Raw genomic sequence first — 26580 nt, 5'->3', positions numbered from 1 at the left:
AGTGACTCAAGACAAGCGGTTCCGTATATATGATAGGAAATGAGGTACATCCTAGCGGTACCTCATTTCTTATCATAAATAACGAACCGCTTGTCTTGGATCACTGAAATTCCATTGTAGTAACTGGATTCCTTGCCCCTATAATATACTTAACTTTTGTTACCAGTGTGTTATCAGTTTTTGAGAAAAATGCAAAAATAGACAAATTTATCGAGGGGTGTAGTACCCCCTTAACCAATTTTACTGAAGGGATGCTGCAGCCAAACAAAATTGTTTCGCTTGCCCACGATCACAATAGTTGAAGAAAGCTGACTGATGATGATAATGAACCAATTTTTCCGTTTAGAATTTACTCTTTTATGCTATAATAGCTGCCATGCGCCATTAGGAATGTGGCAATAAGCTAGAAGTGGCGTGTGCCATTAGTTGAGAACTGCTACTATATTTACTTTCCTTCCAAACACATTCTGAGCAATTCTGTTTTTATTTAAACATTGCTAAAACAGGTTGATATTGAATCCTTAGGAACACCAGAAATTTCTGCACAAATGCCCCGAATCAAAGATGAGGGCTATGCTTTATATGTAGCTGAATGTGTATTCGGCCAACTCTTTACGTAGGAGTTAGAATACTGCACATTCACTTCTATTCATTTATAATATACATTTCAAATGATTGATCATAAATGTTCTCAATTTTTAGAAGGACCGATACAAAAATTTTTCAAATGCCATTTACTCAGAACAGCCACTTTGTGTACTTGGCACTCTGTCAAGCTCATAACAATAAAACCTTATTAAAACCTAAATGTCACTGCCCAGACACAGATAGAACAAAATTAAATCTGATAAAACAAGGTTTGATATAAAATTGGATCGATTGAGCCCATATTTATTGGTCGAGCTATGAGTTTTAAATTATTGGACGAGACGTGTTCATATATTTTCATGACTAAACGGTTGCTTATGACCTCGGACCGCTTACATACCAGAACATTTTGTGATTCTTATTTCATCAAAATAATAACAAAAATTACAAGTAACATTATTTAAAAACATGATTTTCCTTCATTTTATATACCCAACGATCTCGCATCCGGGACACCGGGCATAAATGCTATTTATGCCCGGCTCTCGACCAATCATGCGCACTGTTACATAGTATGAACAGGTGATACACTCCAATGTGAGATTTTGCAACATGGTCTACTGTACTGATGTCATTGACCTCAGTAGTGATACATACTTGCTTACAACTTGACATTCCATAGTTATGAACAGGTGTTACAATGTCACTGACCGTGATACATTCCAATGTGTGACTTTGCAACATACTCAACTCAACTGATGTCATTGACCTCAGTAGTGATACATACTTGTTGAAGTTATGATCAGGTGATACATTCCAATGTGTAACTTTGCAACATGGTCTTATGCACTGATGTCATTGATCTCAGTAAGTGATACATACTTGTTTACAACTTGATACATTCCAATGTGTGACTTTGCAACATGGTCTACTGCACTGATGTCACTGACCTCAGTAGTGATACATACTTGTTTACAACTTGACATTCCGAAGTTATGTACAGGTGTTACTATGTCACTGGCCTTGATACATTCCAATGTATGACTTTGCAACATAGTCTATTGTACTGATGTCATTGACCTCAATAGTGACTGTGATGCATACTTGGTTTACAACCTAACATTCAGAAGTTATGAACAGGTGTTACAATGTCACTCACCTTGATACATTCCAGTGTGACTTTGCAACATGGTCTGCTGCACTGTCATTGACCTCAGTAGGTGATACATACTTGTTTACAACTTGACATTCCAAAGTTATGATCAGGTGGGTGTTACAATGTCACTGCCCTTGATACATTCCAATGTGTGACTTTGCAACATGATCTGCTGTACTGATGTCATTGACCTCAGTAGTGATACATACATGTTTACAACTTGACATTCCAGATATAGGTACAGGTGTTACAATGTCAATGACTTTGATACATACCAATGTGCTACTTTGCAATAAATTCTACTTATGTTACACAAATACAATTCATGCATAACATGAATTTAACAAAAGACAAATCCGGATACGTCTGTCTGTCAAACTCATAACGATATCATAATAAGTTATGGTTACAAGCATTTAGAAATAATATTGTTTACATAAAAATGTATATGGTATATCAATTGTAATTTTAAAACATTTTAATTTCATAATAGTACAAGATGTGATATACTTAAATTAAAATCCTTTAAAAAATTCTCCATGCTATGAACTATCTTTGTTTTGTGTTTCCTTCATTGTTCAAATATGACCCATAATAAACACATTTTTTTTTTTAAATATCCTAGTACTGAATTGGCAAGTTCTATGGTGCACTTACTTTCTCAAGTCAGTGAGGTCATTGCTTGACATATCTGTAGCCCAGGCATAGAGAATAAACAATGTGAATATTTGTTTTTACAATCCTCTACTGTGTGATACATGACAGGCAGGTCCAATATTTTGAACTGCGATAAAATATTGGACCTGCCTGTTGCCTATCACAAACAATTCATATCGTTTATGCTCATTCTCTCAATAGTCAGTTAAACAATATTTGGATAACTAAACACTATTTTATTTAGCAAAAACTAAGTTACCGTCATAAAAACTCCACCTTTTCTGAAAAAGAAACTTGTTTACTGTTTTATTTGCATGTACTGCGATCTTGTTCGCGTATTACACTCTAGAATGCACTACATACTCGCATGTTCTGCGACAACTCTGAAGACACCATCGACCATGTGAAAGGCGGCATGCTGAAACCAATGAAATTCAGCACTTACAAGCTAAACCACACCCACTGACTAAGCCACTGAATAAGGTGCTATATATGCACCTCTGATTGGTGCAAATAGCGCATACACGTTGACCAATAAGATTCCAGGAACTTTCTCAAGTGTTGTAAGGCTATGTTTTATTAATGCTCTGTGCTCGCCATAGGCTACAACATAAAAAGTCCAAGTTTCAAGATAGTTTCTCAAAATATCAAGAGCTATCTCAAGAACCACTGAACCAATACTAGGCTTGTTGGTACTCAATTTAATGCATTTGTCATGCTGATTCCAAATATGGTAACAAAAACGTACAATTGTGAAATTTGTTAAACAAAAATTGAAACTTGTGGTCTGCAGTCGACACCCGTGTGGAGAGAGTTATTAAAGTTCTTTCATGTGCTACGTAACAAGTTCACCAATGCATCATGGGTAAACTTGTGCTACATCATGCATAGATCCTTGCTATTCTTTGTTGAGGATATCAGCAGAAAATGTGTACCCACAATGCATTGGTGAAATGGTGCCACATTACAAGTGCTGATTGTTCCACCTATCTTCTGTATCTGTAGCGTTTGAATCTAAACCATAACTGGAAGATGCTGTTGTTGAATTGACATCGGAAGCCATGTCTGTGTGAGTATTCCCATTCCCTGTTCACTATCTTGAAAGCTATGTCCTGAAAATGCCACAGAAAAAATACATAAAACTGTGTTAAAGATCTTGGTGGATACTTTGTCAAAATAACTTTGCTTTTTAAGCATTAATATACAAGGCTTTTTTTTTTAAAACTCACCTGACCTTGGGAGATAAAGGTTTTATAAAAAGCGTATCAATTTTTAATGGTGATCATAGTTGACCGTACTGTGCTGCACCATTAGCTAACCCTGAATGCTGCCCTCTTTTGCTTATCATGCTGATAACTGTTAAAAAATTGATCTACTGCCCTCTATTATCTAAACCCTTGTTCGCTAATTAATCATGCATAACATGAATTTACCAAAAGACGAATATGGATTCGGCTGTCTGCCAAACTCATAGCAATATCATCTGTATCTTAAATTTAAATTTCTTTCATTTTGTACCCTGATAAAATGATTTTTCATGAAATTTTGCAAAAATTATGTAACTATTTCAAATCGCACTTTCTCTTTGAGTCAAGTGACTTTATTAATATTTTGCAAATCCAAGTATTTTGACCAACCTTGGTAATATACTCGGATGACCTGTGGTTTACATCCAGCAAGTATCTACCCAATCAGAGCAATTTTCTGAACAAGTTCTAGTGAGACAAATTTACAAGAACACATACAACACTTTAATCATTCAAACTATGTTATTATGCCTTACCTCATATGGTGGTCCAGCCTGGAATCTAAGCACAGCAAATTCCTCATTGTCCGATGACGGTGTCAATGTGTACTCAGGAGTGTTCCTCTTGTCTATTAAATCAGGGTAAAATATCTGAAAAGATAACGGGCAAAAATATGATTTATATAAATGTATTGCACATTATTTTCTGTACTGCTTTCATCTTTTACTTTTACGATCAGTTTTTTTTAATGCCATGGCCCCTTATTTCCATGCTCTACAGCATCGGAAGACATTTTTTTGTTGTGCACAGCACTGTGTTCCAATTTCAACATTTTGGACATTCAATGCAGAATTACATATCGAGTGTTGAGAACCAGAAAGCCAGAAAGGAAATTAATCTTTGTGAGTTAAGGCTTTCTAGCTCTCAACCCTCAGCACAAATATATGCATTTTTCACTAATTAGACTTATGCTTGTTCCCAATATCTAGACAAAGTGCTACGATTGCAGCGTATTTCAAACCCGAAAATTCAACTGTAACAATATAGATTTCAAAGTGGGGTATAAAATCTTTCTTATAATTATACTGAAATTGGTACATTGCCTTCTCAAGATGGTAATGTACCACAACTTCAACTTCAATTATGAATGCAACTGTGTAAGCTGGTTATGAAAAAAATAAATTTCAATAAATTTAATAGTGCATGGTTAGTCTACTGCACACTTGACACATTTTCACTAACCAATAGGCCCCAAGACACACTGAAGTGCACGCCCTATCAACTGCGCTAACTTGACTCTATATGTTTGGCTGCAAAGTTACCCTTGAAGTTGCATTACAATTATTTCATAAAATTCGAAATGGTACAGAGAATAAAACCAAACCAAATAAAACAATCAGACAAAGAGAAGTTTCTAAAACTGGTATGTCTCATGCATTTAGCTACAAAACCTAACCCCAATGACAATCTTACCAAAGCCAGAATTCATCTTATATAATAAAGTCTTTTGTATCTTGTATTACACTTACATTGAATTTGTATCCTTGTACGATTTTTGGCGGTGGGTTATCCATGTCATAATGTGTTTGGTTATATTTGTTCCATTCAAAACCCTGTAATAAAGACCAAACCAAACAAGAATGGTTACGATGACATTCTGTAAATGATGACTTAACAGAAACATTTTACACAAACATCTTGTTCCTTACATTTTGTTACCCTTGTATACAAGTTTTCATCTCATACAGAAAATAAAAGCCTGAGGTTACTAATCAGTGGGTTATGCTGTTATGCAGGGGCATAGCCAGGGGGAAGCCGAGGGGAAAATTGTCCCCCTCAGAAATTGTCAGGTATAAAAATGGGGATGGCAAGGAGTAAAGTGTCCTTAAAATGACTAAAAATGGGAAAAAAATTGACAAAAAAATGTGGCTTTGCCCCTCACACTAAAATACTGGCTACGCTACTGGGGTCATGACCTCATTTGGAGTCATGACCACATTTGGAGTCACAAGACTACCCACGCAGGATTAATGAGGTACATGTGACCCCATTTTGACATAATAGTCATGAGTTAGTTACCCGACTTCCTAAGAATTTCAAAGATTTCTTATCCCAGTCTAAACGAAGGAATTATATTGTTAATTTGTTATGATTTCGGCAGACAGCTCAATCCATATTCGTCTTTTGGTAAATTCATGTTACGCATGAATTATTTTTGAATTAACGAACATGGGATCAACAATTTATCTCAAGAGGGCAGCTTATCAATTTTTTAATGGTGATGATCCTTGAGTCGACCATACTAATGCTGAACACTGTTAACAAATTGATTCATGCGTAATATGAATTTTACGAAAAGACAAATACGAATTCAGCTGTCTGCCGAATTCATAACAATATCAACTCCTCATCTCCTTCATATGCAATTATCTTTGGCAATAATCATCAAGAATTCAATGTCTCCATCCCTCAACTTACCGTATGGACTCTGTTGAAGAACCTCGGTTTCCTTGGCCTGTATTTGTCTTGCCATAAGTAAGGTTTGTTTTCCACATTCACCTCCACTGCAAAGGTTGCTTCGTCATTATCCATACCTGCCTTGGCTTGCTTGATAAATTCACTCTCTACTGTAGCCTGGAAACAAAGAATGCACAGAATATGATGAAAATAAGCAAACTCGTCAGATACATGTTCAAGGGCACGTACTGTATCTTGTGGAGGATTTCACAAGACTAAGGGAAAGAGAGTCTTGATTCTTCAGACTGAAATCACCAACAAAGCCAAACTGAATAGATAATGACCCCATAAACCTCAAATTTCTCCAACTGGAGGATATTCATTATGTGCCCATTCCCCACAAATATGCTGCAATGTTAACATTTTCACTTTTTGAGATATTGGACAGGCAACTTTTCCTCAAAATAAGCTTTACATTGATACATGTATATTACATGTTCCTGTTGCTTGTTTGTAAAGTAGTAAAAAGTAGTAAAAAATTATTTGTGCCCTCCTTTGTACATGCCACTGAAATAATTTAAAAGTATTAAAGAAAAATGTGAAAACAAAAGTGAGTGTGTGTTTAACTTCAGTTGTGAGATATTTTGATGTCATTCTTGACACCCCTGTCATCTTGCACTCATAATTTAAAGTTGATTTTCAGTTATGGAGTTGAAACTTAGCAGACAATTGCAAGACTAAATGTGACGTGTCATGTCAAAAGGAGACACTTTTGGGCAGGATGGTAATGGAGAAATAGCCAAAAATCTGCCCGGGTGATTTTTTTTTCACAATTTTGGTTTGTTGCAAATTTGTGATGTTATTAATATTTACAATATTGTCTGATAGTTTCAGACCGGAATATAACTGGCATCTTGTATTTTTAGAGACATTTTTCAAGGTAATTCCTACTCTCAACATTGTCAATAATATTTTTAAAGGTCGATATCTCAATTTCCAATTTTATAATACCGTAACTTACGAACTCAATATCTTCGCTTAGGAATGTCCGATTTCATTGGGGAAAATGGCGTTGTGGAGCAAAATATCTCTATATTTAAGCTATGTAAAAACCTCAAAATTGATAACCTGCCCAAAAGTGTCTCCTTTTGACATGACACGTCACAAATAATAAAAGAAAAAATTAAATTGTTTTGTTGAAACATCGCAAAATATGGATAATTTTCTTGGTGTAACCTTTTTGGGGACACCCTGAACATTCAAGTTATGGCTTGTGCATTCTTATCATCAAGGAAAAGGCATTCATCTAGTAGATCTAAATTAAGCACAAATCATTTGAATATATTACAAATGAGTAACAGGAATGCTGTAAAAAGTTTTGCTATGAAAATTAAATCACATTTTGTTGTTGAATTTAAAATTCACTAAGATTTACTCTCCTTGTATCTCAACTTTGGAAAACTCTATTAAACATAATGTCTGTCGACAAGTACAACATCACCTTAACCTCTTATTCTCTCTGTTGATTTTACTACGACAAATCAGTCCTTGCTAACCAAATAACCAAATTTTCTGATATATTGGACAAGAAATATGACATTGTTTTAATATAAATTATAAATCACTGCTGACTTGTATACCTATAGAGGTTATCCGTGTTCTATAAGCTGCATATCCTATCACGACTGCTATACCTTGTTTAGGACTTTCAAAAGAAGTCCCTGCATGTGGAACCATCACTGTTTCAAAATAACCCGCCAAAGTCATGCAGGCAACTCCGAGGTCATGCATTGAATTGGTTTGAATGAGGAATACTACGGGAACCAGCGCCTTTTGTTAGAAGTCACACATGAGTGAAGTGGATAACCTCTATATGTCTTTAGTCTGTAGGTTATAACCCATGAAAAGAAAGAAAAATATCTCTTTACCTCTGCAGATCCAGTAGTAATAAGCTGATCCCTCGTTCTTGTTAGCTTCATGGCATCCTCATCTGGATCAAAGACAAATGTGTCCGGAGGTAGATCTCTAGCACTCAGGAGTTTAGGACTGTATCCTCCCTGAAGATATTCATCTTTGCTCTCCTCCATTAGATCCTCCTCAGTGAACACTGATTCTGGCCTGGAAAATATTTTGAGAGTTAAAGAAATGAGAAACAAGGGTCAAAACATACAAAATTATGCCTGTTAAAAGGCGTAACACTTTCAGTACTAACACTTAACACTAAAATTAAATACATTTTGAGATTACGATGTGTTATATCACTAAACTGTCATTGAGGTATGTAATGTGAATGTTTGGAGAATTCTTTTGAAATATACTATAATCAAAATATCTAATCTTTGATCATCCGAGCCCACTAGGTCAGGGCTCGAATTAGGAATTTTGAAGGGCACCCATTTCAAGGCCATCAACAAATCCTTTTCAAAGGCACCAATGCCATTTAGTGCTGAAGGCAGCATCATCTGAGGCATCAATGCCAAGTCTAAGGGCACCGGAGACCATGGCCTCGGTGGCCTTCGGTTAATTCGAGCCCTGCACTAGGTACTCACAAATATTTCCGTCAAGCATACAACGTAATGACTATATGCTATGGAGTAAGTGTGAGTATTTGAGAGCTTTTAACACCTGATTAAGGGGTGTGGTATGAACGTTTGGACAGTATTTATTTTGGGACATTAGAGCACATCAGACATATCAAATTGCATTCTGAATACGAAGAATGCCTTTCTGATATCAAATAATTTTGATTTTTTGAAATTCGCAATGTAATACACATTTTATGGCAAATTATTAAAAATTGATATTTTTGATATTTAACAGTACTCGAAGTAAACTTTATAAATCTGATGATTTATACTTAAAGCCATATTATAACATTTGCTGAGGAGGACGCCCTCACTGAATTTTATTTTTTACACGATTAAATTGTACTTTATTAAACCAATATAGCCTGCAAAAATCAAGACTCTAGGTGCTGTAGTTTTGTCAAAATCCGAGATTTTGAATAAAACGCCGGATTCGGGCGCTTTATTATTACGATGGAATTATTAGTCTAACGCATACACGATGTTCATACACACAGTACGCATTACACGGCGTATGCGGGACGGTGATATACACAACAAAAGGTCGTACTATAACATGACCGAAGGAGTGGTGCATATTGGCGACATGTGCGCTGGTAGTACATACCAATTTTCTTTGCTTTGCCGTAGTTGTTCGGCTCAAAAATAAAAGGGGATATATCTGTCAGTAAAAGCTAACATTTTATGGCAAAGAAATGCTAATCTATTTTGTTTGAAAATGTTATAATATGGCTTTAAAGTGTATGCAGGTGGGAAGAAAAGCCGACGATCAATTGAAAATTTTGACCTTTCGTATTGAAGATATGGATTTTTTTTCCCAAAACAAAAAAAAAATTAGGTCTTTTTGGGAAAAAAATCTATATCTTCAATATGAAAGGTCAAAATTTTCAATTGATCGTCGGCTTTTCCTCCCAGCTACATACACTTTAAGAATATATCATTAGATTTATAAAATTTACTTGAGGACTGTTATATATCACAAATGTGAAAAATATCAAATTTTAATAATTTGTCATAAAATTTGTATTATATCGTGAATTTCAAAAAATGAAAATTATTTGATATCAGAAAGACATTCTTCGTATTCAGAATGCAATTCGATATGTCTGATGTGCTCTAATGTCCCACAAAAAATACTGTCGAAACGCTCAAAACGTTCATTCCAGATCCCTTAAGGTTATTAATTATTTTAAACTGTTGTGATTTGGTAGTTCACAGCATCTTACGAATGGTAGTGAGCTTTGGCAAAAACTGCATTGCTCAATTCATAGCGAGTGTGTAGAAGAATTAAAATTTCACAGATATACTTTTATAGGTGCTGCGGTTCTTGAGTTACGTTGTAAAGAGGGCTGAAACAACAACACTTTTGTAAAACGACGTAACTCATTAACAACAATAAATTAAGCAAGTTTGCAAAGTATACGATTTGTAGAATGAACTTCTGCAAAACATCAAGGTGTTATTTTTTTTTTTTTTTTTGATCTAGATAATGAAAATCGATTTTTAGGTTGCTTCGACCAACAATACCTCGTCTACCCTTAATCACGGTCTTTGAATATGGTCATTGCTAGGCTAGGTCAAAGTTACATCACGATTGTGTTATTCCATGAAAAGTGCGATTGGCGCAGTGGACTCAGTATGTACATGCTTTTAGGATCGAGAATCAAATATTTTGATTATAGATCTTGATGTTAAAAACTAAAACACTTTCCCTAACCTCTTTGATCAAACAAAACTTTGATATGCAGTCTTGTTTTCAGTCCCATAATGAAGCATTTTGCTGTCCGTCTACCCTTATATGACAAAGATAATCCAACTTACTCTTCTGCCGCCTTAGCTTCAGCACCGCTAGTACTTGGTTCTTCCTTAACTGCGCTAGTGCTTGGTTCTTGCTTGACTGCGCTAGTGCTTGGTTCTTGCTTAACTGGGACCTCATCTTCTTCTGAGTCTGATGAAGGCAGGGGAATCTCACCACTATCTTGGGGCTTGGAATCCTCTGATGTACCAGCAGGAAACAATGGCTTTGTGTCCACTTGTTGCTGGGAGGAAAATAAACACAATGGAATATTGAACTATTTTGTTCAAAACATGATAGAGTTATATAGGTACAATTCCTGAATCCCTGCGCACCCTGTGTTTTCAATTTAATTCTGGTTTACCCTGCGTACCCTATTTTTAAGGGTTAGGATTAGGGTTAGGGTTGGGTTAGGGTTAGGGTTATACTTGTGCCCATGGTATACCAGAATAATTCCGAGTTATATCACTTATAAATGCAAATCAATGCAATTAATTCAAAAGAATGAGGTCCTTTTAGACTGCATTTATGTACTGTATACACTGAAATTTTTGCAGTGGTTTTATTGTTGTGAATTTCATGGATTAATATGTGCCCTCGTAGATAATAACCCGCGAATATGTTGAAATGAAGAAATTTCTTATGTATTTTATTATATAAGTTGCTAACAACTGCAAACTTAACACCTCGCAAAATTGTCAGTGATACTTGAAACTGCGAAAATATATGTACGCGAAAAAATATTGGTGTATACAGTATGACTATATTGAGAGAAAGCGAAAATGGGAATATGGAGAGGGAAGAAGGGAGATGGAGAGAGAGCGAGAGAGGAGAAAGACAAACAGGTAGAGAGAGACAAAGCAGAAGGAAAATTTTGTACACAGGGGGAGATGGGAGAGAGAGGAAGGAGAGTGAGACAGAGAGAGGGAAGGGGGGAGAGGGAGACAGAGAGAGGGAATGGGAGAGAGGGAGACAGAGAGAGGGAGGGAAGGGGGGGAGGGGAGACAGAGAGAGGGAAGGGGGGAGAGGGAGACAGAGAGAGGGAATGGGAGAGAGGGAGACGGGAGAGGGGAGACAGAGAGAGGGAAGGGGGAGAGGGAGACAGAGAGAGGGAATGGGAGAGAGGGAGACAGAGAGAGGGAGGGAAGCGGGAGAGGGGAGACAGAGAGAGGGAGAGAGGGAGACAGAGAGAGGGAATGGGAGAGAGGGAGACAGAGAGAGGGAAGGGGTGAGAGGGAAACAGACAAGAGAGGAAAGGAAATAAGATGGATGACAAGGGAAGGTTGTCGAACTCTATGTGAGACAACTACATCTGTAACGTACCTGTTGTCTGAGAGATGCCAGTTTATGCCTCAGTTTCTCTTGATGCCGTTCTCTTAGTCTAGCCCTAGCCATGTGAGCATTCAGTTGCTGCAGTAACGACTCCCAATAACCTGTCAAAATACAATAATAAGTATTATAATAATTATATAATAATTGAATGGCTGTGGGTGACACAAGAATATATTGCACGAGATAGAAAAATATTGAACGAGCCAAAGGCAAGTGCAATATTTTTCTATCGAGTGCAATATATTCTTGTACCTGTATCACACACAAAAAAAGCTGTTAAATATTATTATTAATAATTAGAGATTTCAATTTAAATGTTACTCAGTTAGTTTCCACTGATCAGATTGTCCCCTTTTAATTTTCAGCTAAACAAATAAGGTAAAAAAAATGAAAATTGCTATTTCATTCCAGTGCCAACAATGTGTGTATTAGCTCGCCAATTGTATTATTATTGAGCGGAGCGTCACACAGCAGGGACGTGTAAATAAGACGAAAGCCGAATAGCGATATGCACACAGTTTATATATCACTGATTCAATAATACACACGAGCTCACATGCACGAGACGTGTTAGCCATCACTCAATCGGTGAACTCAGAATAAAACCGGAGATCTCCTGATATAATATAAACACTTAAATTTTACAGTAATTAAAGCATTTCAGGCTTAGTCTTTCACATGGTATTTTAGTACACCATTGGACATTACAATCATGCAAAAAGTAGAAATTCAAGAAGAATCACTGTAATTATATATTATGGCTTTAAGACCCACTGAACCAATACTAGGTAGTACTCATTTCAATGCATTTTTCATGCCAATTCCAAATACGATCAATTATTCAATTCAAAAAACAAACTGAAATTTGTCGTCTGCAGTTGACACCCACATGGGGAGAGTTATACTCACTCTTCACTCACCTATATCTACACCAGCCTTTCCACTCTTAATACGCTGCATGATTGTACCTTTAAGCGCTAATAGTTGACTATGACTCTTGCCTTGGAACACATTGGCTACTTCATTGCTGACTGATGCATTGATGCCCTCACGTCTATCCGCACCATCTGAATTTCAAATACAAAAAGATAAAGTTGTCCAACTGCTTGGTAGGTTCTTTATAGTAAAAAAATGTGTGATTTATAGTGTGCTACACCGAAGTTTTGAGATATTTTCTCAAAATATCAAGAGCTATCTTGAGAACCACTGAACCAATACTTGGCTTGTTTGTACTCATTTTAATGCATTTTTCATGCTGATGCCAAATATGGTCATGAAAATTTACATTTCTGAAATTTTTGAATTTTTAAAGAAAATTTGAAACTTGTCACAGTTGACACCTGCATGAATAGTGATATCATACCTTGTAATTCTGGGGCAATCTTCTTGAGTTTTGTCATCTCATCCTCCGTTATTATGGTCATGTCTTTCCAGAACTCTGCATTTTTACCCTGCTCTAATTCCACATACACTTTGATATCTTCCAGCAGATCTTCACAATCCTGAATTGTCAATCCCTGAATGAAACAAGCACATTTTGATTTTAAGATAACCTCGGTTATATAAGCCAAATGGGCTATTCCAGTTGAAATCCATACACCCACTTGGAAGACATGATCTTTATCTCCCACATAGGAGGATGTAGCTTTCAAATGGAGTCACTCATTCAGGTAAATCTATTTGAAATTCACACTTCCTGTGTATGAGATTAAGGTCATGTCTTCCACAGGGGGTGTATGGATTTAAACTGGAATAGCCCAGCATTCTTTAAATGCAACAGATTTTCGCTTCAACCACTATAATACTTTTCGTCCTGATATGGTAGTGACGTCAACGTGTTGAAGCAGCTGTGTCATGTGTGCATCTATGCGGTGTCTTTAATCATGTGTGTGTACGCCAGCACTTTAAAGCTGCACCCAATGAAAAATGGTACGGCTCCATGCTGAATCAACTAAAAGTCCAACCTCTATGCAGCACTCAAATACCATCTTTCAGGTTCAATCAATCTTTATTTAAACACAGCAAGCAAAATACATACCAGCAGGCAAAACAACAAAGATTGGATACAAATGCCCAGGACATGTATCATTTATCATTTATCTTTTGTTGTCCCAAATTTAGCACTATGGACATATTGACAAATCCGAATTTTCCACTTATCTAGTCAATGTTTCGTCCAATCACAGATGGATAAAAGAGGCATATACAAGTAATATTGTTGTTGGGCAGGAAAAACCTGTGTGTCGTTGGCCCCTGAACATGTTTAAAGCAAAACCTCCTATGTAACATCTTGGCAGTTTTGTTTTAAACATGTTAAAGGGCCACAAGTTCAAAACCTCCTATGTATTAAGAGCCCTTGAACATGGTTACAATAAAACTGCCAAGAGGTTGCATGCAAGATTTTGCTTTAAACATGTTCAGTGGCCAATGACACATGGGAGGTTTTTCCTTCCCAACGATGACATGTTTCATCTGATAGGGGTTTTTCACACACATTTTCATGGAAAATAAAGCAACATACCTTGAGAACATTATATGGTTCTTGCATTTCTACAGAGAGATCTTCGTTATCTTCTGATCCCACATAGTGAGCAAGGAGATCAATTGGCTTAGCTGAAAAATGAAAGCAATGGACAGTATGGATAAATGTTCACTTGGTTGTTTTATATACAAAATATAAATTGGAAACAATAGCACACTTTATTATGTTTTGATTATTCAAATTGCATCTAAAACATATGACATTTATTATGTACATAAACAAATTCAACAACAAAACAACATTCTTGACTGGGTCCAGTAAATAATTACGCTATCATTGTCAGGGCCACAGATTTTAGATCGTTAACAGCATGTGTGTTATCAGTTCTTTATATTGTATAAAATGTATGCTTGGGACCTTCACTGTTTTAATCCTTAACAGAAATTATTTTCTCACCTCTGCCATCTTGTATCCTGATATTAGAACGCATTTTGGCTTGTTGAAGATGAAACTGAAATGAAGAAAAAAACAGTATAAAATAGGGTTATACAGTGCATAAATCTTAAGTGTTCACTTCAGTTATTCAACATTGTTTATTCCTATACACCACAGCAAAACCAAGTGTTTAATTGGTATCAGGGTAGCGTTTTAAGAGGTCTTGGGGTCCAGGACTCCTTGGTCCCCGTGATTTGGACCCCTTAATTTTGTACGTCTGTGTAGAATTAGATGCCTGGACCCCTTTATTTGCCAATTTGGACCCCTGGACTCAGCAGGTCACTGCTAGCCCTGCTTGGTATACCTTTCTCTTTCTTCTCAGTTGTTTGCATATTCATGGTATCCTCTTGTATCATTTATTGATCCTCGATGTGTTTTGTGTCTTTGTCCGTTGGATTCACCATTACCTACTTCATCTCGATCACTGCTTGGTATAATTCAGGGGAGATGGTTTATAGTATTTTAGGATTCAACCGTATGACAAAAAATCTCCTAATGATATCATCCCTTGTGGGAGGGTGGTAAAGCCAAAATGAATCTATAGAATCCTATGTTCCATTAAGGTATTCCATATGAAATCTACACTACTCCTGTGGAAGATTTAAGAAAAGTCTTCCACAAAGGGAGCATGATTTTCAAATGGAATTGGCTCAAGTCAATTATTTCCAAACCCCATACTCCCTCTGTATATGAGGGAGACAGACATCCCTATTGCAAAGAGGTCCACGGTTTAAATGTGAAATGTCATCGTGCATCCTTGTTTGTAGGCAAACACATACGCACTCAGACCCAGTTGTAAAAGTACTAAATGAATCCACAAACGTGATGTGATCAAGCAAAACGAGTCGGATGTCCGGAATATTGATTTTGTGAAATAGCTAATAATAGTATTCAACATCCTTTGTATTTTATTGTTCTGAGCAACACTAGCATGGCCATATCTCTGGAATCATTATAGTTTTCAGCACAGCACTTCAGCGGTATGCCAATTTGTCGCAGTTTATGGCGTATACAGAAGTGGGGTTCTGATTGGCCAATTGAATCACATCATCATCACCTCATTCGCTGGTAAAACTGCGTAGCAACATGTGAGCTAGTTCTTTTTACGCTATAATCAGACAGAGCAGACGGACACCGCTGAAGTAATTTGATGAATAGTATAGTCTAATTAGGATAGGGTTTTCAGCAAAATAAAGCTCTGAGAATGGCTCATCTAATGAAATAGAAAACTGAATTTTGATTTTGATCGACAGACTCATTTTGCTTGATCGCATCACATATATCCCTGTTTGACTGTGTGTCCAAGATTACAGGCAAATAAGTCTGATTGATGTCCCTGGTTGAATACAGTCTGTCTACATAGAAGTACAAACCAAATTTGTGGCATCGGGGGTCGATGCTTTGCATCACACACGAACGTGACGAGACGCTTAAAGAGCATGGTGCGCTTGTACTTTGTACTTCTAAGTGGACAGACTGTAGGGTAACATGAATGCACTTACACTATCTTCCTGGTGTTCCCATTCTTTGAAGTACTCTGCTTCTCTCATTCTCTGCAACTCTTCCTGCAAGTACAAAATGTACACATCAATTAATAATGTCCTGCATGCTGACCATAGGTTTCAATATTAAAAAGTCCAAATTTTAAGATAGTTTTCCAAAATGTCAGAAGTTATCTCAAGAACCACTGAACCAATACTGGGCTTGCTTGTACTAATTCTAATGCATTTTTAATGCTGATTCCAAATATGGTCATGGAAATGTAAAATTCTGAATTTTTGAATTAAAAAAAATTGAAACTTGTAGTCTGTAGTCGATACCCGCATGTTGATGATGTGATGTGACGTCAGATGTTATGACGTCACAAAATCTGAGGTCACACCATCATCAATCAGATGCCTGATGAAGTCCGATGTTTGCAACATAGCAAAGTGAGTTGCAAATTTTAGTTCCAGTATTAGATTTAATTTACAAAATAATGTTTTGAACTACTGGATGAATAATCTACACCAAGATACCTATACATGAGAATACTCACCATTTCTTTCTCCCTCTGTTCTCTCTCCTTCTCCCGTTCATGTCTACGCTGTTTGACTTTCTGCAGTTCAAGCTATGGGATAAAGACACAAGTACAAAACTATGTTTATTATTTGTGGTACAATCAAACAAAATCAGTTTGATGTCAGGCATATCAACTTTTGTATTTTTTAACCAAAGTATTTTGAATTTACAATGCCACAGTCTGCAGAAAACAATCCACCAAAATTGAACATTTGGTTCCTGCAACATGAGCATTTTTAGTATTCCTTTAAACAATAGAAAACAAAGGAAATCATTTCCTTTGTTTGGCTACATCTTGAAATCTATACCATATTTTACATTAATATAATGATCTACAAAAGCACACACATGGTGAAAAGGGTTTTGCCACTTCACAGACAAATTAACTCTATAAAAAATACTCACCCTATTTTCTATTTGCTTGTCTTTCACCAGTTTCTTCAAGTTCTCTTGACCAAGATCTGACAGTCCAGCCTGGTCATTTTTCTGTAGATAAAACGTTAAAATGATAATTATGCAATGACATATTATGGTTTTCACTTTCACAAGTTACCATTTACAGAGCTACATTATCACATTTCTAAACCATGACAATAGTCATTTATTTTAGGCCTACAGTGCCTAATACCCCGTACCACAAAAATTCTGCACATGTCGACGTGCCAACCCCTAGGATGTGTCGCCAAAATATTTGTTTGGTCAGCCCCCCATGTTGAAAATCTTCCTAAGCTAATATTTAGTATATGTGAAGTGATGGTAGTCCACCCAAAGCATTTCATCGTGTCGTCTGACGATTGCCTTTTAGGCATGAAACTCAGAGTAACGACTACCTATTCTGGAAGGTCTGTTCTTTGAATTTTTAATATTTAGTATATATTTTTTTGCTGATCCTGACCCAAACCAAAAGAAAGAACACTGACCTGTTGTAACTTGGTGATAATTCACCCAAACCCAACGCCCCTAGAGAGATTGCGATATCCAAAACGTAGCATCGAATGTACATTGAATCTATTCAAAATCCTGTCACAGGAGAGTGATTTTGAATAGATTTCACGTACGCTCATTCCACGTAAGTTTGGAAATCGCAATTTCTCTATTCTCCAATCTACTGTAGGTCCAAGTCAGTCAGGATCAGTTAGGGTATTTCAGATTTTTGGCTTGCTCGACAGGGAATTACTTCTGATCAGCACAAAAAAAGTGTCAAAAATAGTTCTGATGAAATACTTTACCTTGTGCCAGACAAATGTCTCCAACAACTGTGAATCTCCAAATGGATTATCCTCATTGGTGTAGCCCTGTAAAAAAGATCAAACAAATTTAAGTGTTTCTTATTTATCACTTTGTAACTTTTGGTAAAGGCACTATATAAACACATCATAAGAAACAAGTCCCCCTCTCAAAATTTTTGTCATAACATCGTAAAATAAAACTTTGTACCTATAAAACTAATTTAGAAATAATCATATGACTGTTTACTAAGTGTTGTGTGAAAATAAAAGATGTGCATGACTTCATTGCTGAATGAGGCAAAATTTAAGACAAAAACTGCAATTTTCCAAAAGTCACTAAGTAGGCCTATGCTTGTTAACTGCAAGGTGTATTGTGACAAGGAATGTGACTGGCCATCTAACAACTCACTGTGCTGAACTCTGCACCAAGAAATGGATTTGCATGGCTGAATGATCAATAATCGATACACACTAGAGTAAATGTACACTTGGTGAGGATTTTAAACTGCACTCAACCACATGGGTTTTCCATTAGTAACAAGCCATGAATCAACTTTTGTGACAAGCATAGGCCTACTTTGTGACTTTTGAAAAGGGCAGTTTTTGTCTTCAATTTGGGCTCATTCAGTCCCGAAGTTATGGACATCTTTCATATCCACACAGCACTTAGTAAAACGGTCATATAATTATTTCAAAGTTAGTTTTATTTGTACAAAATGAAACCTTACGATGTTATGACAAAATGTTGAGAGGGGGACTTATTTCTTGTGCTCTGTTTATATAAATTGTTAATGTTAACTACAAGAATCTGTTTATATATTGGCAAATACGCACCTTTGGGGTTTCTCTACCGGATGTTGATTTATACCGAAATTCTTCCAGACAAGCACAAAACATTGAAAATATTGTTTGCCAATTATAATTGTTGAACCAATTTTTTTTTACCCAGGGTGTTCAAGAATCTAAACAGATTTTCCTGGAACAATTCATGTACATGTATTATTGACTCATATGTACAGAGGAATGGAAATTAATATAGAGGCCTATGGCAATTTTGACTTTGAATTTCTATGAAACCAAACATTACATGTGTAGCCTGTTTCTCAAGTTGACCTCAAATAAATGTCCTTTATCAAGCTGATCTACATCTAGGTGTATGAACTTTTTAGTGCAAAAAGTATAACTCTTTGTGTTTTAAAGTGGGGGATTTTTGTCCATCAACAGTGCATGAAGGGTATCATCTCCTCACCATCATTTCTTGATCCCATCCCATCTGCTCCTTGCGTTTCCTGTCCTTGGCAGTCTTCTTGGCTAGTCGTCTAGCTCTCTTCTCTTCTAAAGATTCTGTAGCCTTCAGTAATTCTTTCTCCTTCCTGGGAATGATAGAAGTTTTTATCTTTTATTACTTGGTTACAAGGGGCAAAAAAACTGGTGGGAGTTCAAATTTATAAATGTTATTGATTGCTGGTACTATATATAACCTATTGGGAGTTCAAATTTAAATGTGAACATTTGCAATGTGTTACGACTAAGGCTGAACAGATTAGCGGATCGGTCATCGGATCAGAGAATCTACTTATTACTCAAAGTTGGAAAGCATCATTTTACATGGAAGGGCAGTTGATGGGATTCTACAGTAATATGCTATTGCTCTATTAACTAGTACTACTTGGGAGGAGGAACTGTATTTCTCAAATTAAAAAAAAATGCATTAAATTTGCTCCCCAAAACGAAATATCTTATATTAACAGCTTGCAAAAAAATTGCTACCTTGCTAAATAAACTGTGATTTCAGTAGTAATGTTTAATGTCAATACCTCTTTTTGGTCTCTTTAATAGAGGTTCAAGAAATATAAAAATAAATTAAATGTTCTCCCAGCCCTGTAAGCCTTCTTGGATTCTTTTCTTTTTATTTTAATCATTTCTTGTTGCACTGGACAAAAATTCATACATTTGATTAAGCAGGCCTGGAAAAAATGCGGAAAGTGGGAAGCTCCTTCCAGGGAAATTTGGTGGTTTGGAGGGAAATTTAGGTGTTAATCAACTGACCTTTTCTGTTCTTTGAGCTGTTGCGGGTCCATAGGCACCTCTTTGCGTTTCGCCCTTGGTGATCTTGATCTATGCCTATGTTTTTGCTTCTGCCTGTCCTTGGATCGTGATCTGTCTCGCCGTCTTCTATCCCTGTCACTCTCACTGTCAGAACTTGAAGATCTAATTAAGGAAGGAAAAAAAGGAAGGAAAGGTACAAGAATCCATTTTTAGGAGGAGGCTGACAAAGTTGAAGAAGAAAGCAAGATCAAGGACGCTCTCTCTCAATGTGGATACCCCGGTTGGGCCATCGACAAGGTTAAGGAAGATAAACAACATCCAAAAACCAAGAAAAGGGAGAAGAAAGACGACAAAGACAAAGCTAAGGGGTCAGTCGTTGTACCCTACGTCGAGGGCCTTTCAGAGAGAGTGTCTAGAGTGTTCAAGAAACATGGTTTTTCAACCGCCATGAAGCCGCACTGCACCTTGCGCAATTTACTGGTACATCCAAAGACAAATGGGACCCCCTCCAAACAGCAGAATCCATATATGAAATACCATGCAATAGCTGCCCTAAGACGTACATCGGAGAAACGGGCCGTTTGTTCAAAACAAGGCTGCATGAACACAAAACTGAAGCGGAAAAAATAAGTGCCAAAAATTTCACCAGGTCTCAAAGAAAATCCTCCACATCCCAAATCCATAAATCGGCAATAACTGAGCACGTCGCAGCTAGCAACCATGTAATCAGCTGGGAAGAGGCTAAAATCATCGATCAAGAGGCAGACAAAACCACACGTTGGCTTAAAGAAGCTATTTGGATCAGGAGCAGGCAAAAACACTATGAACAAGGACGAGGGGGCATACAAATTGGACAGAATCTATGACCAGATCATCTCACAACAGCAACCAACAAAAGTGGCGACGTCATCACAGCCACTTGGGTCTGCTGACATCTAGAAACACTTTTTACAGTCATTGCAGAGTGAACAAGGTTCCTGATAGGAACTGAAATATATCGAGTGAGTACTTCATTTTCTTGGATCTGTTACCAGAATCTTAATAATTTAACTTGACTTTGAACGATCCTGATGAATCTCATCAATAATAATCCATTTTTATATATTGTTGCTATTTTTATTTCTTGGACACAAGCTTAATGCATGTGCATACCTCGCAGAAGACCCTGGCTGCTTAGTTCCAACCTGAGACTAGTAAACCAACTATAGTTTACTAGTTGGTTTACTAGTCTCAGGTTCCAACATTGCGTAGAGTGATTGGTATAATTTTTTCGAGTTATGCTAGTTTATAACGTCATTTGCATGTGGAATGTTTGTCGATGTACTCGTTGCTTTCAAACTGTTTGTGTTGTGTCCGAGAATTAAATACAGCAACTATATAGTTTACTTAAAAAAGATCTTTTATGTTAGTAATATTTGCAACCAAAAAAAATGCAATTTGTTCCCTACATTTTTATAAATCATGCATGTATGTACTTTCCTGTCGCATGAAAGTTGCAAATTTGTGAGGAACGTAACGTTGTTTGCCCTTTCAGCTCAAATTTTGTTTGAGTCAGCAGAAGGTCGATCTTTCCCAAAGTACTATTCTGTGGTATCTACAGCTTGCCATAGACCATTTGGTCAATGAGAAACTTTATAATTAACTCTATCTAGTATGCAGACACAGACTCAATGGTTGTGTAAGACTTTCAGCGAACAGTTCTTGGTCTTGGTCAGAAACACAGAGGCAACTTTAAGGTTTTTCCGTCATCACCCGATTCGACTTGACTATTGCGCCTATGCGTATGCATTTTGTCGTGGTCTGCGTATGCGTTGCAGACATCAGAGAGAACGATGCATGTTGTGCGTGTCAATGCTATTTTTGCGCACCGGCGATAACTAGGGCCACAAAATAAAAAAAACCAATGTTTGCTGAGCGCAAAAAAGGTGACCGCTTCTAATATTATTAAATACAACATGTACAAGCCCAATCTTGCCAGCGGGCTTCCACTGATAACGGACCTCCTCCCCCAAAGAAGGCCTACGACAATAGGGTTCAATAGATGGTATGAAGTTATAGGCCTACCCAACAAACACAGAATCAGGGTTATTTTTTTTTAAATTAGGCCTAAACGAGTGTTGGTTAAATTGGTTAATTCATTTTAATAATATTTGGCCTAATTGTTGGGTAACCACTATAGGCCTATTAAAGGTTAAACGTTTGCAGAACATTTCATAATGAAACGCACTACAACAAAATTAAAAACATGTTGTGAAAATGTTATTGTAGACATTTATTATTTTGGCAACATTGTTCCAACTTAGAATATGTTTTGCAGCAAGTGTTTATTGTTTTTGATTGTTATTTTAAAAATATTTTAAAAGTTTATAATCCAACATTTAAATGTTCTAAAGCATTTTGTGTTATTGGGTAAAGTCCTAGGCCTACTTCGTGCACTGAATTCATACTGCATGCGATATAGACAACACCATTAAAACTATTCAGTTTCAAAAAAATGTGTCATACATTTACAAAAATGATATCATAATTGGCTAAACGTTTTTCTACAGCTATAGGCAACTGCAACAAATGATGATATGAATCCACCTCGAGACAATTCCGTAGTTTTTGTGACCAAAAAAGTTTTCCTCTCGGTAAACAGCACTAAGCATGCTAAGTAGCCCATGCTTAAAATAATTGTAGGCTTATTATAGTCAAACACTTCCGCCCATGGTGTCAAACGCTTCGCTTTAACATGTTTAATAAATCCTCTTTTTGGTCATTCGAGTCAGTTGTACATGGTGATAACTCTTTGGCCCAATATCTTTGCAGAATCCGCCTACATGTAGCTATTATACGTTTTCAATGTTATATTCGCATGGACGGTAATTTTTTTGCGAGCTCGCCACGATTCTGGCGAGTAGATTTCTTGCAATATTTGGCTTATTTACCATTTAATTTATATCCTTCAATGTACCTGTATATCTTTAGCATATACCCAGCGCGGTCAATTGGATATTAATTATTATCTTTTAAGTATCAGAAATTCCAAGTTTAATTTACTTGGATACATCAAATAAGATACGGTAACTATGACATCTATGATTTGGAGATCTGATGTGAGTACCAAATCAATTTCATATAAATTGACATGTTTGAGCTGCGCAAAACATTAAGTGTGTAAATCCCATTGACACACAAAATGGCATAAGCCAGTCTCTGTGTACAAACGGTGTACATGACGCATGAGCCATCCCAGTGCCGTACTATTACGCTGACTTTCGTATTCGGCGAGGAGGACGATTTCGACCTCCTGGTTTGTTTACAAACAGAGAGGTAGACAAAAGACCGTTCCGCTTGTCCAAACACTCAAGTATCAGAAGGATGGTCCACAATAGCGTGATTCACGTAACATGAATAGGGATTAAAAAGCTGTCACGTAGAACCAAGTGCTTCTATTGTCCAATTTGCCATCAAGATTTCATATGGAAACAGTTCAGACCCAGTACCGGTACAGGATCATGTCAGTAGGGAGTCCGGCACTTTTTGTCTTTTTTATGTTTACCTTATCAAGTTTGGTATCACTGGAAAGAGAATTTAAAGAGAAAACCAACAGTCTTTAAATCAGCTCAGTAGCTTGAAGTATAGTGAAGTTATGCTCAATTAAAGTTGTGTGCGTACAGGTTTTGTGCTGTCGCCGCGACCAACTGGAATGTGTGCAACGAAGTCCCTATTATGTCGATTACTGTCTCAAAATTTATTTGAAATCTAATAAAATTTGGAAAGGGAGTTAAAAAAGACAACTAGTATTCTAATATCATATTGACAATTATTGAATAAAAAAGTAACAACATATGATTTCATAGTATGAAGTGCAACTTGTGTGTTTTATTTTTTTCTCAAGTCACCCCAAACTTAGGGCTTACGCGGAAAAAAAGCAAACATTTTTATAACAAGTTTGGAACAGAGATTCTTAAAATACTGGAGTTGATTAAAAGTAGTAACATAAATAATATCAATTCATTGAAGTGTTTTTTTTCTCATATTTCTCTGAAGCCCTCATGCAAAATGTTCTTGTCTTTAGTTTATGAAACTCATCCGACACTGCACTACTCAACTTCAGAATTGAAAAAAAAAATACAAAGGAAGTGAAAAAAAAAATTTAAAATATTACACAGATTCTTTAAGTATCATAGAAATGATTAAAAGTAGTAACAAAAATAATATCACTTAAGTATTAAGTGTGCCTTCTTCATTTTTATCCTTGCCCTCAAGACCCGATAATGCGCTACATCTACCACCCGGCGTCAACCCGACAAGGCACATGGCATGCACCGCTAACACACCGCTACACTCCCATGATTGCCGTGATGTTACCACAGTACCTCCTGTACAAAATCATGGTTCAGATTTTATCAAGAACCTCCGATTGCTCTGCAACTTGGCCAACTTCTTCTTGAAAGTCTATAATTTAATCGAATACCAGTTTCATATAGGTTTCATGGACTCTTTATAACCGAAATATAAGGCTTTTGACAAGAAAAATCGGGAAAAATTACCTTGATTTTGGTGCCTCAGAAATTGCTTATCAACAGGCATTTGTTTATTATTGCCGGATGGGGAATTCTTTTGTCTATCCCATAATAATCTCAGATTTTGGACTAGGTCAGGGGTTAATGAGATGTGATCCAAAAACTCCTTCACATCCGGAAGCTCATGTGACAAGATGGCGACGAATGCATCTACTGCTAATCTGTTGCTCTGAAGGTACACCGTATTTATCGCATTGATCTAGGATTAGGCCAATTACAATTGATCCTTAGTTTCCTGTTTCCCTCGCGCGTCCAAAATCAAGAATGGAAAAATATTTAATTATTTTATTTTTATTTAGGTATTTTCATCTTTTAATTGACTTTGTAATTACTTTTATTTGCTAATATCTGTTTTTGATCATCTCAACTTTGATTATGAATATAAAACAAGAACATTGTAGGGTCCCTGCTAATATTAATGTAAAAAAATCAATTATAAAGGTAAAATAATTAAATCCGTAGTCTTAGTCAAAATGACCAAATGGACTGTTGATAATAGTCACGACCACATTTTCAAAATAAAGAAAATAATAGATAATTAATAATTAATAGATAATTAATAATTAATAATTAAAAGTCGCCTCGTCCTTTATTTTCAAACTTGAAACAGGAAACTAAGAATTAATTGTGAAGGGCCTTACACAGACTTTTTTGGAAAAAACATCATACAGTTAGAAAGATTAAAGAAATCATAATTTATTTTTCCATTTGAACATAAAAATCATGTTTAAAACATACAACAATTCTTGCGTGTTTTACGTGCTTCCAGATACAAATTCGGAAATCGGGAAACTACTGGACTCCCTAATGTCAGAAATTAATATTTTGTTCTGGGTCTGATTATTCGGACTAGAGCCATCCCATGTCATGAGTCGGACTAGTTCCAGTAACTGTAACTCGTCGTACCTAGATCTGTAGATGTCATTATGTTTATGATAAAGACTGAAGTCTTGCTGGCAGGACTAGAGTCGGACACGTCCATCTTCTCTGTTATTAGTAATTACCATTTCCCTAAATCAGTAAATATATCAGTAAATATAATGAATATAATAAATCTTTATCAAAAGAAAACCCATGAGCCGTTCATGATTGATTACGGTCACGGCACTGATCTGATTCTGAATTTCTGATGAATTTATTATTTTTTTAGTAAGCTTACCTTTGTTTTTTGGGACGGCGTTTTTCGCTATCCCTACTTCGTTCTCGGGACCTTGACCGAGATCTTTTTCTCTTCTTCTTTTTATCACTTCGTCCCATGGTTCAGCGTATCCTTTTTACGGCTTAAAACTTAAAAGTTGTCAGCAAATTATGAAAAACGTATTCGCTGCGAAACGCTTACTGTATGTCGCCATTAGTATAATAGTACGGTAGTAGATCCCTCCTTTCTGCAGGAGCACCATCCAAATTTGGGAGCGTTCATATTCAAGGAGTGTTCATAAAGGGGCTGGAAAATATGTAGGGGGGTCGTAAAATTTTAGGAGTTCTGAATAGGGGTAGGGGGGTTGGGTAAAAAGGTTTTGGGTGTATGGTCAACTGACAGGGGGTGGGGTTAAATAGATTTTGGGCACGTAGAGGGGGGGGGGGACTTTAGCAGCATTAGTCCTGAAGCAAAAAATATAATTATAATAGCCTGAAATTTTCCAGTTGAAAAAAAAAGATTGAAAATGTTCACTCTAAATCTGTTTGAAATCTCATTCCAAACATATGCCAGACATGTCATTTGGCAGTATATTAGGAGTAACACTTGATTAGATAGTGAAATCAGTCTATAAGTCTGTCCACATAGAAGTACAAAGTAAATAGACCTCGGAATCTGGAGGTATGATAATTATTTCAGTGCAATGCTTCTTTGGCGCGCCAACTGCTGCGCGATTTG

General features: G+C 36.5%; 1 protein-coding gene across 1 annotated transcript; it reads right to left on the bottom strand.

Moving 5' to 3' along the window:
• Positions 1 to 858: 858 nt before the first annotated feature.
• LOC140158376 (splicing factor Cactin-like) lies at positions 859 to 26053 on the bottom strand. Its single transcript, XM_072181468.1, has 18 exons — positions 25864 to 26053; positions 20134 to 20295; positions 19334 to 19457; positions 18085 to 18150; positions 17261 to 17341; positions 16833 to 16904; positions 16297 to 16359; positions 14756 to 14810; positions 14339 to 14430; positions 13181 to 13334; positions 12738 to 12884; positions 11809 to 11918; positions 10512 to 10729; positions 8034 to 8223; positions 6127 to 6282; positions 5178 to 5261; positions 4185 to 4298; positions 859 to 3513 (listed from the first exon to the last, which is right to left on the bottom strand). The coding sequence occupies exons 1-18, from the start codon at positions 25959 to 25961 to the stop codon at positions 3388 to 3390; spliced, it is 2112 nt and encodes a 703-aa protein (XP_072037569.1). The 5' UTR covers positions 25962 to 26053; the 3' UTR covers positions 859 to 3387.
• Between the last annotated feature and the right edge of the window lie 527 nt (positions 26054 to 26580).

This window comes from Amphiura filiformis, chromosome 8, assembly GCF_039555335.1.
Source record: "Amphiura filiformis chromosome 8, Afil_fr2py, whole genome shotgun sequence".
Lineage (NCBI taxonomy): Eukaryota > Metazoa > Echinodermata > Ophiuroidea > Amphilepidida > Amphiuridae > Amphiura > Amphiura filiformis.
Note: the sequence above shows the minus strand (reverse complement) of the source record. Positions and strands in the feature narration are given on the sequence as shown.

Coding starts and splice junctions, on each gene's coding strand:
- LOC140158376 (XM_072181468.1), bottom strand. CDS start 25,961: ATGGGACGAAGTGATAAAAAGAAGAAGAGAAAAAGATCTCGGTCAAGG. Junction 16,905..17,260: donor ACAAGCAAATAGAAAATAGG/GTGAGTATTTTT, acceptor TTTATCCCATAG/CTTGAACTGCAGAAAGTCAA. Junction 3,514..4,184: donor AGGCTGGACCACCATATGAG/GTAAGGCATAAT, acceptor TGGCATTTTCAG/GACATAGCTTTCAAGATAGT.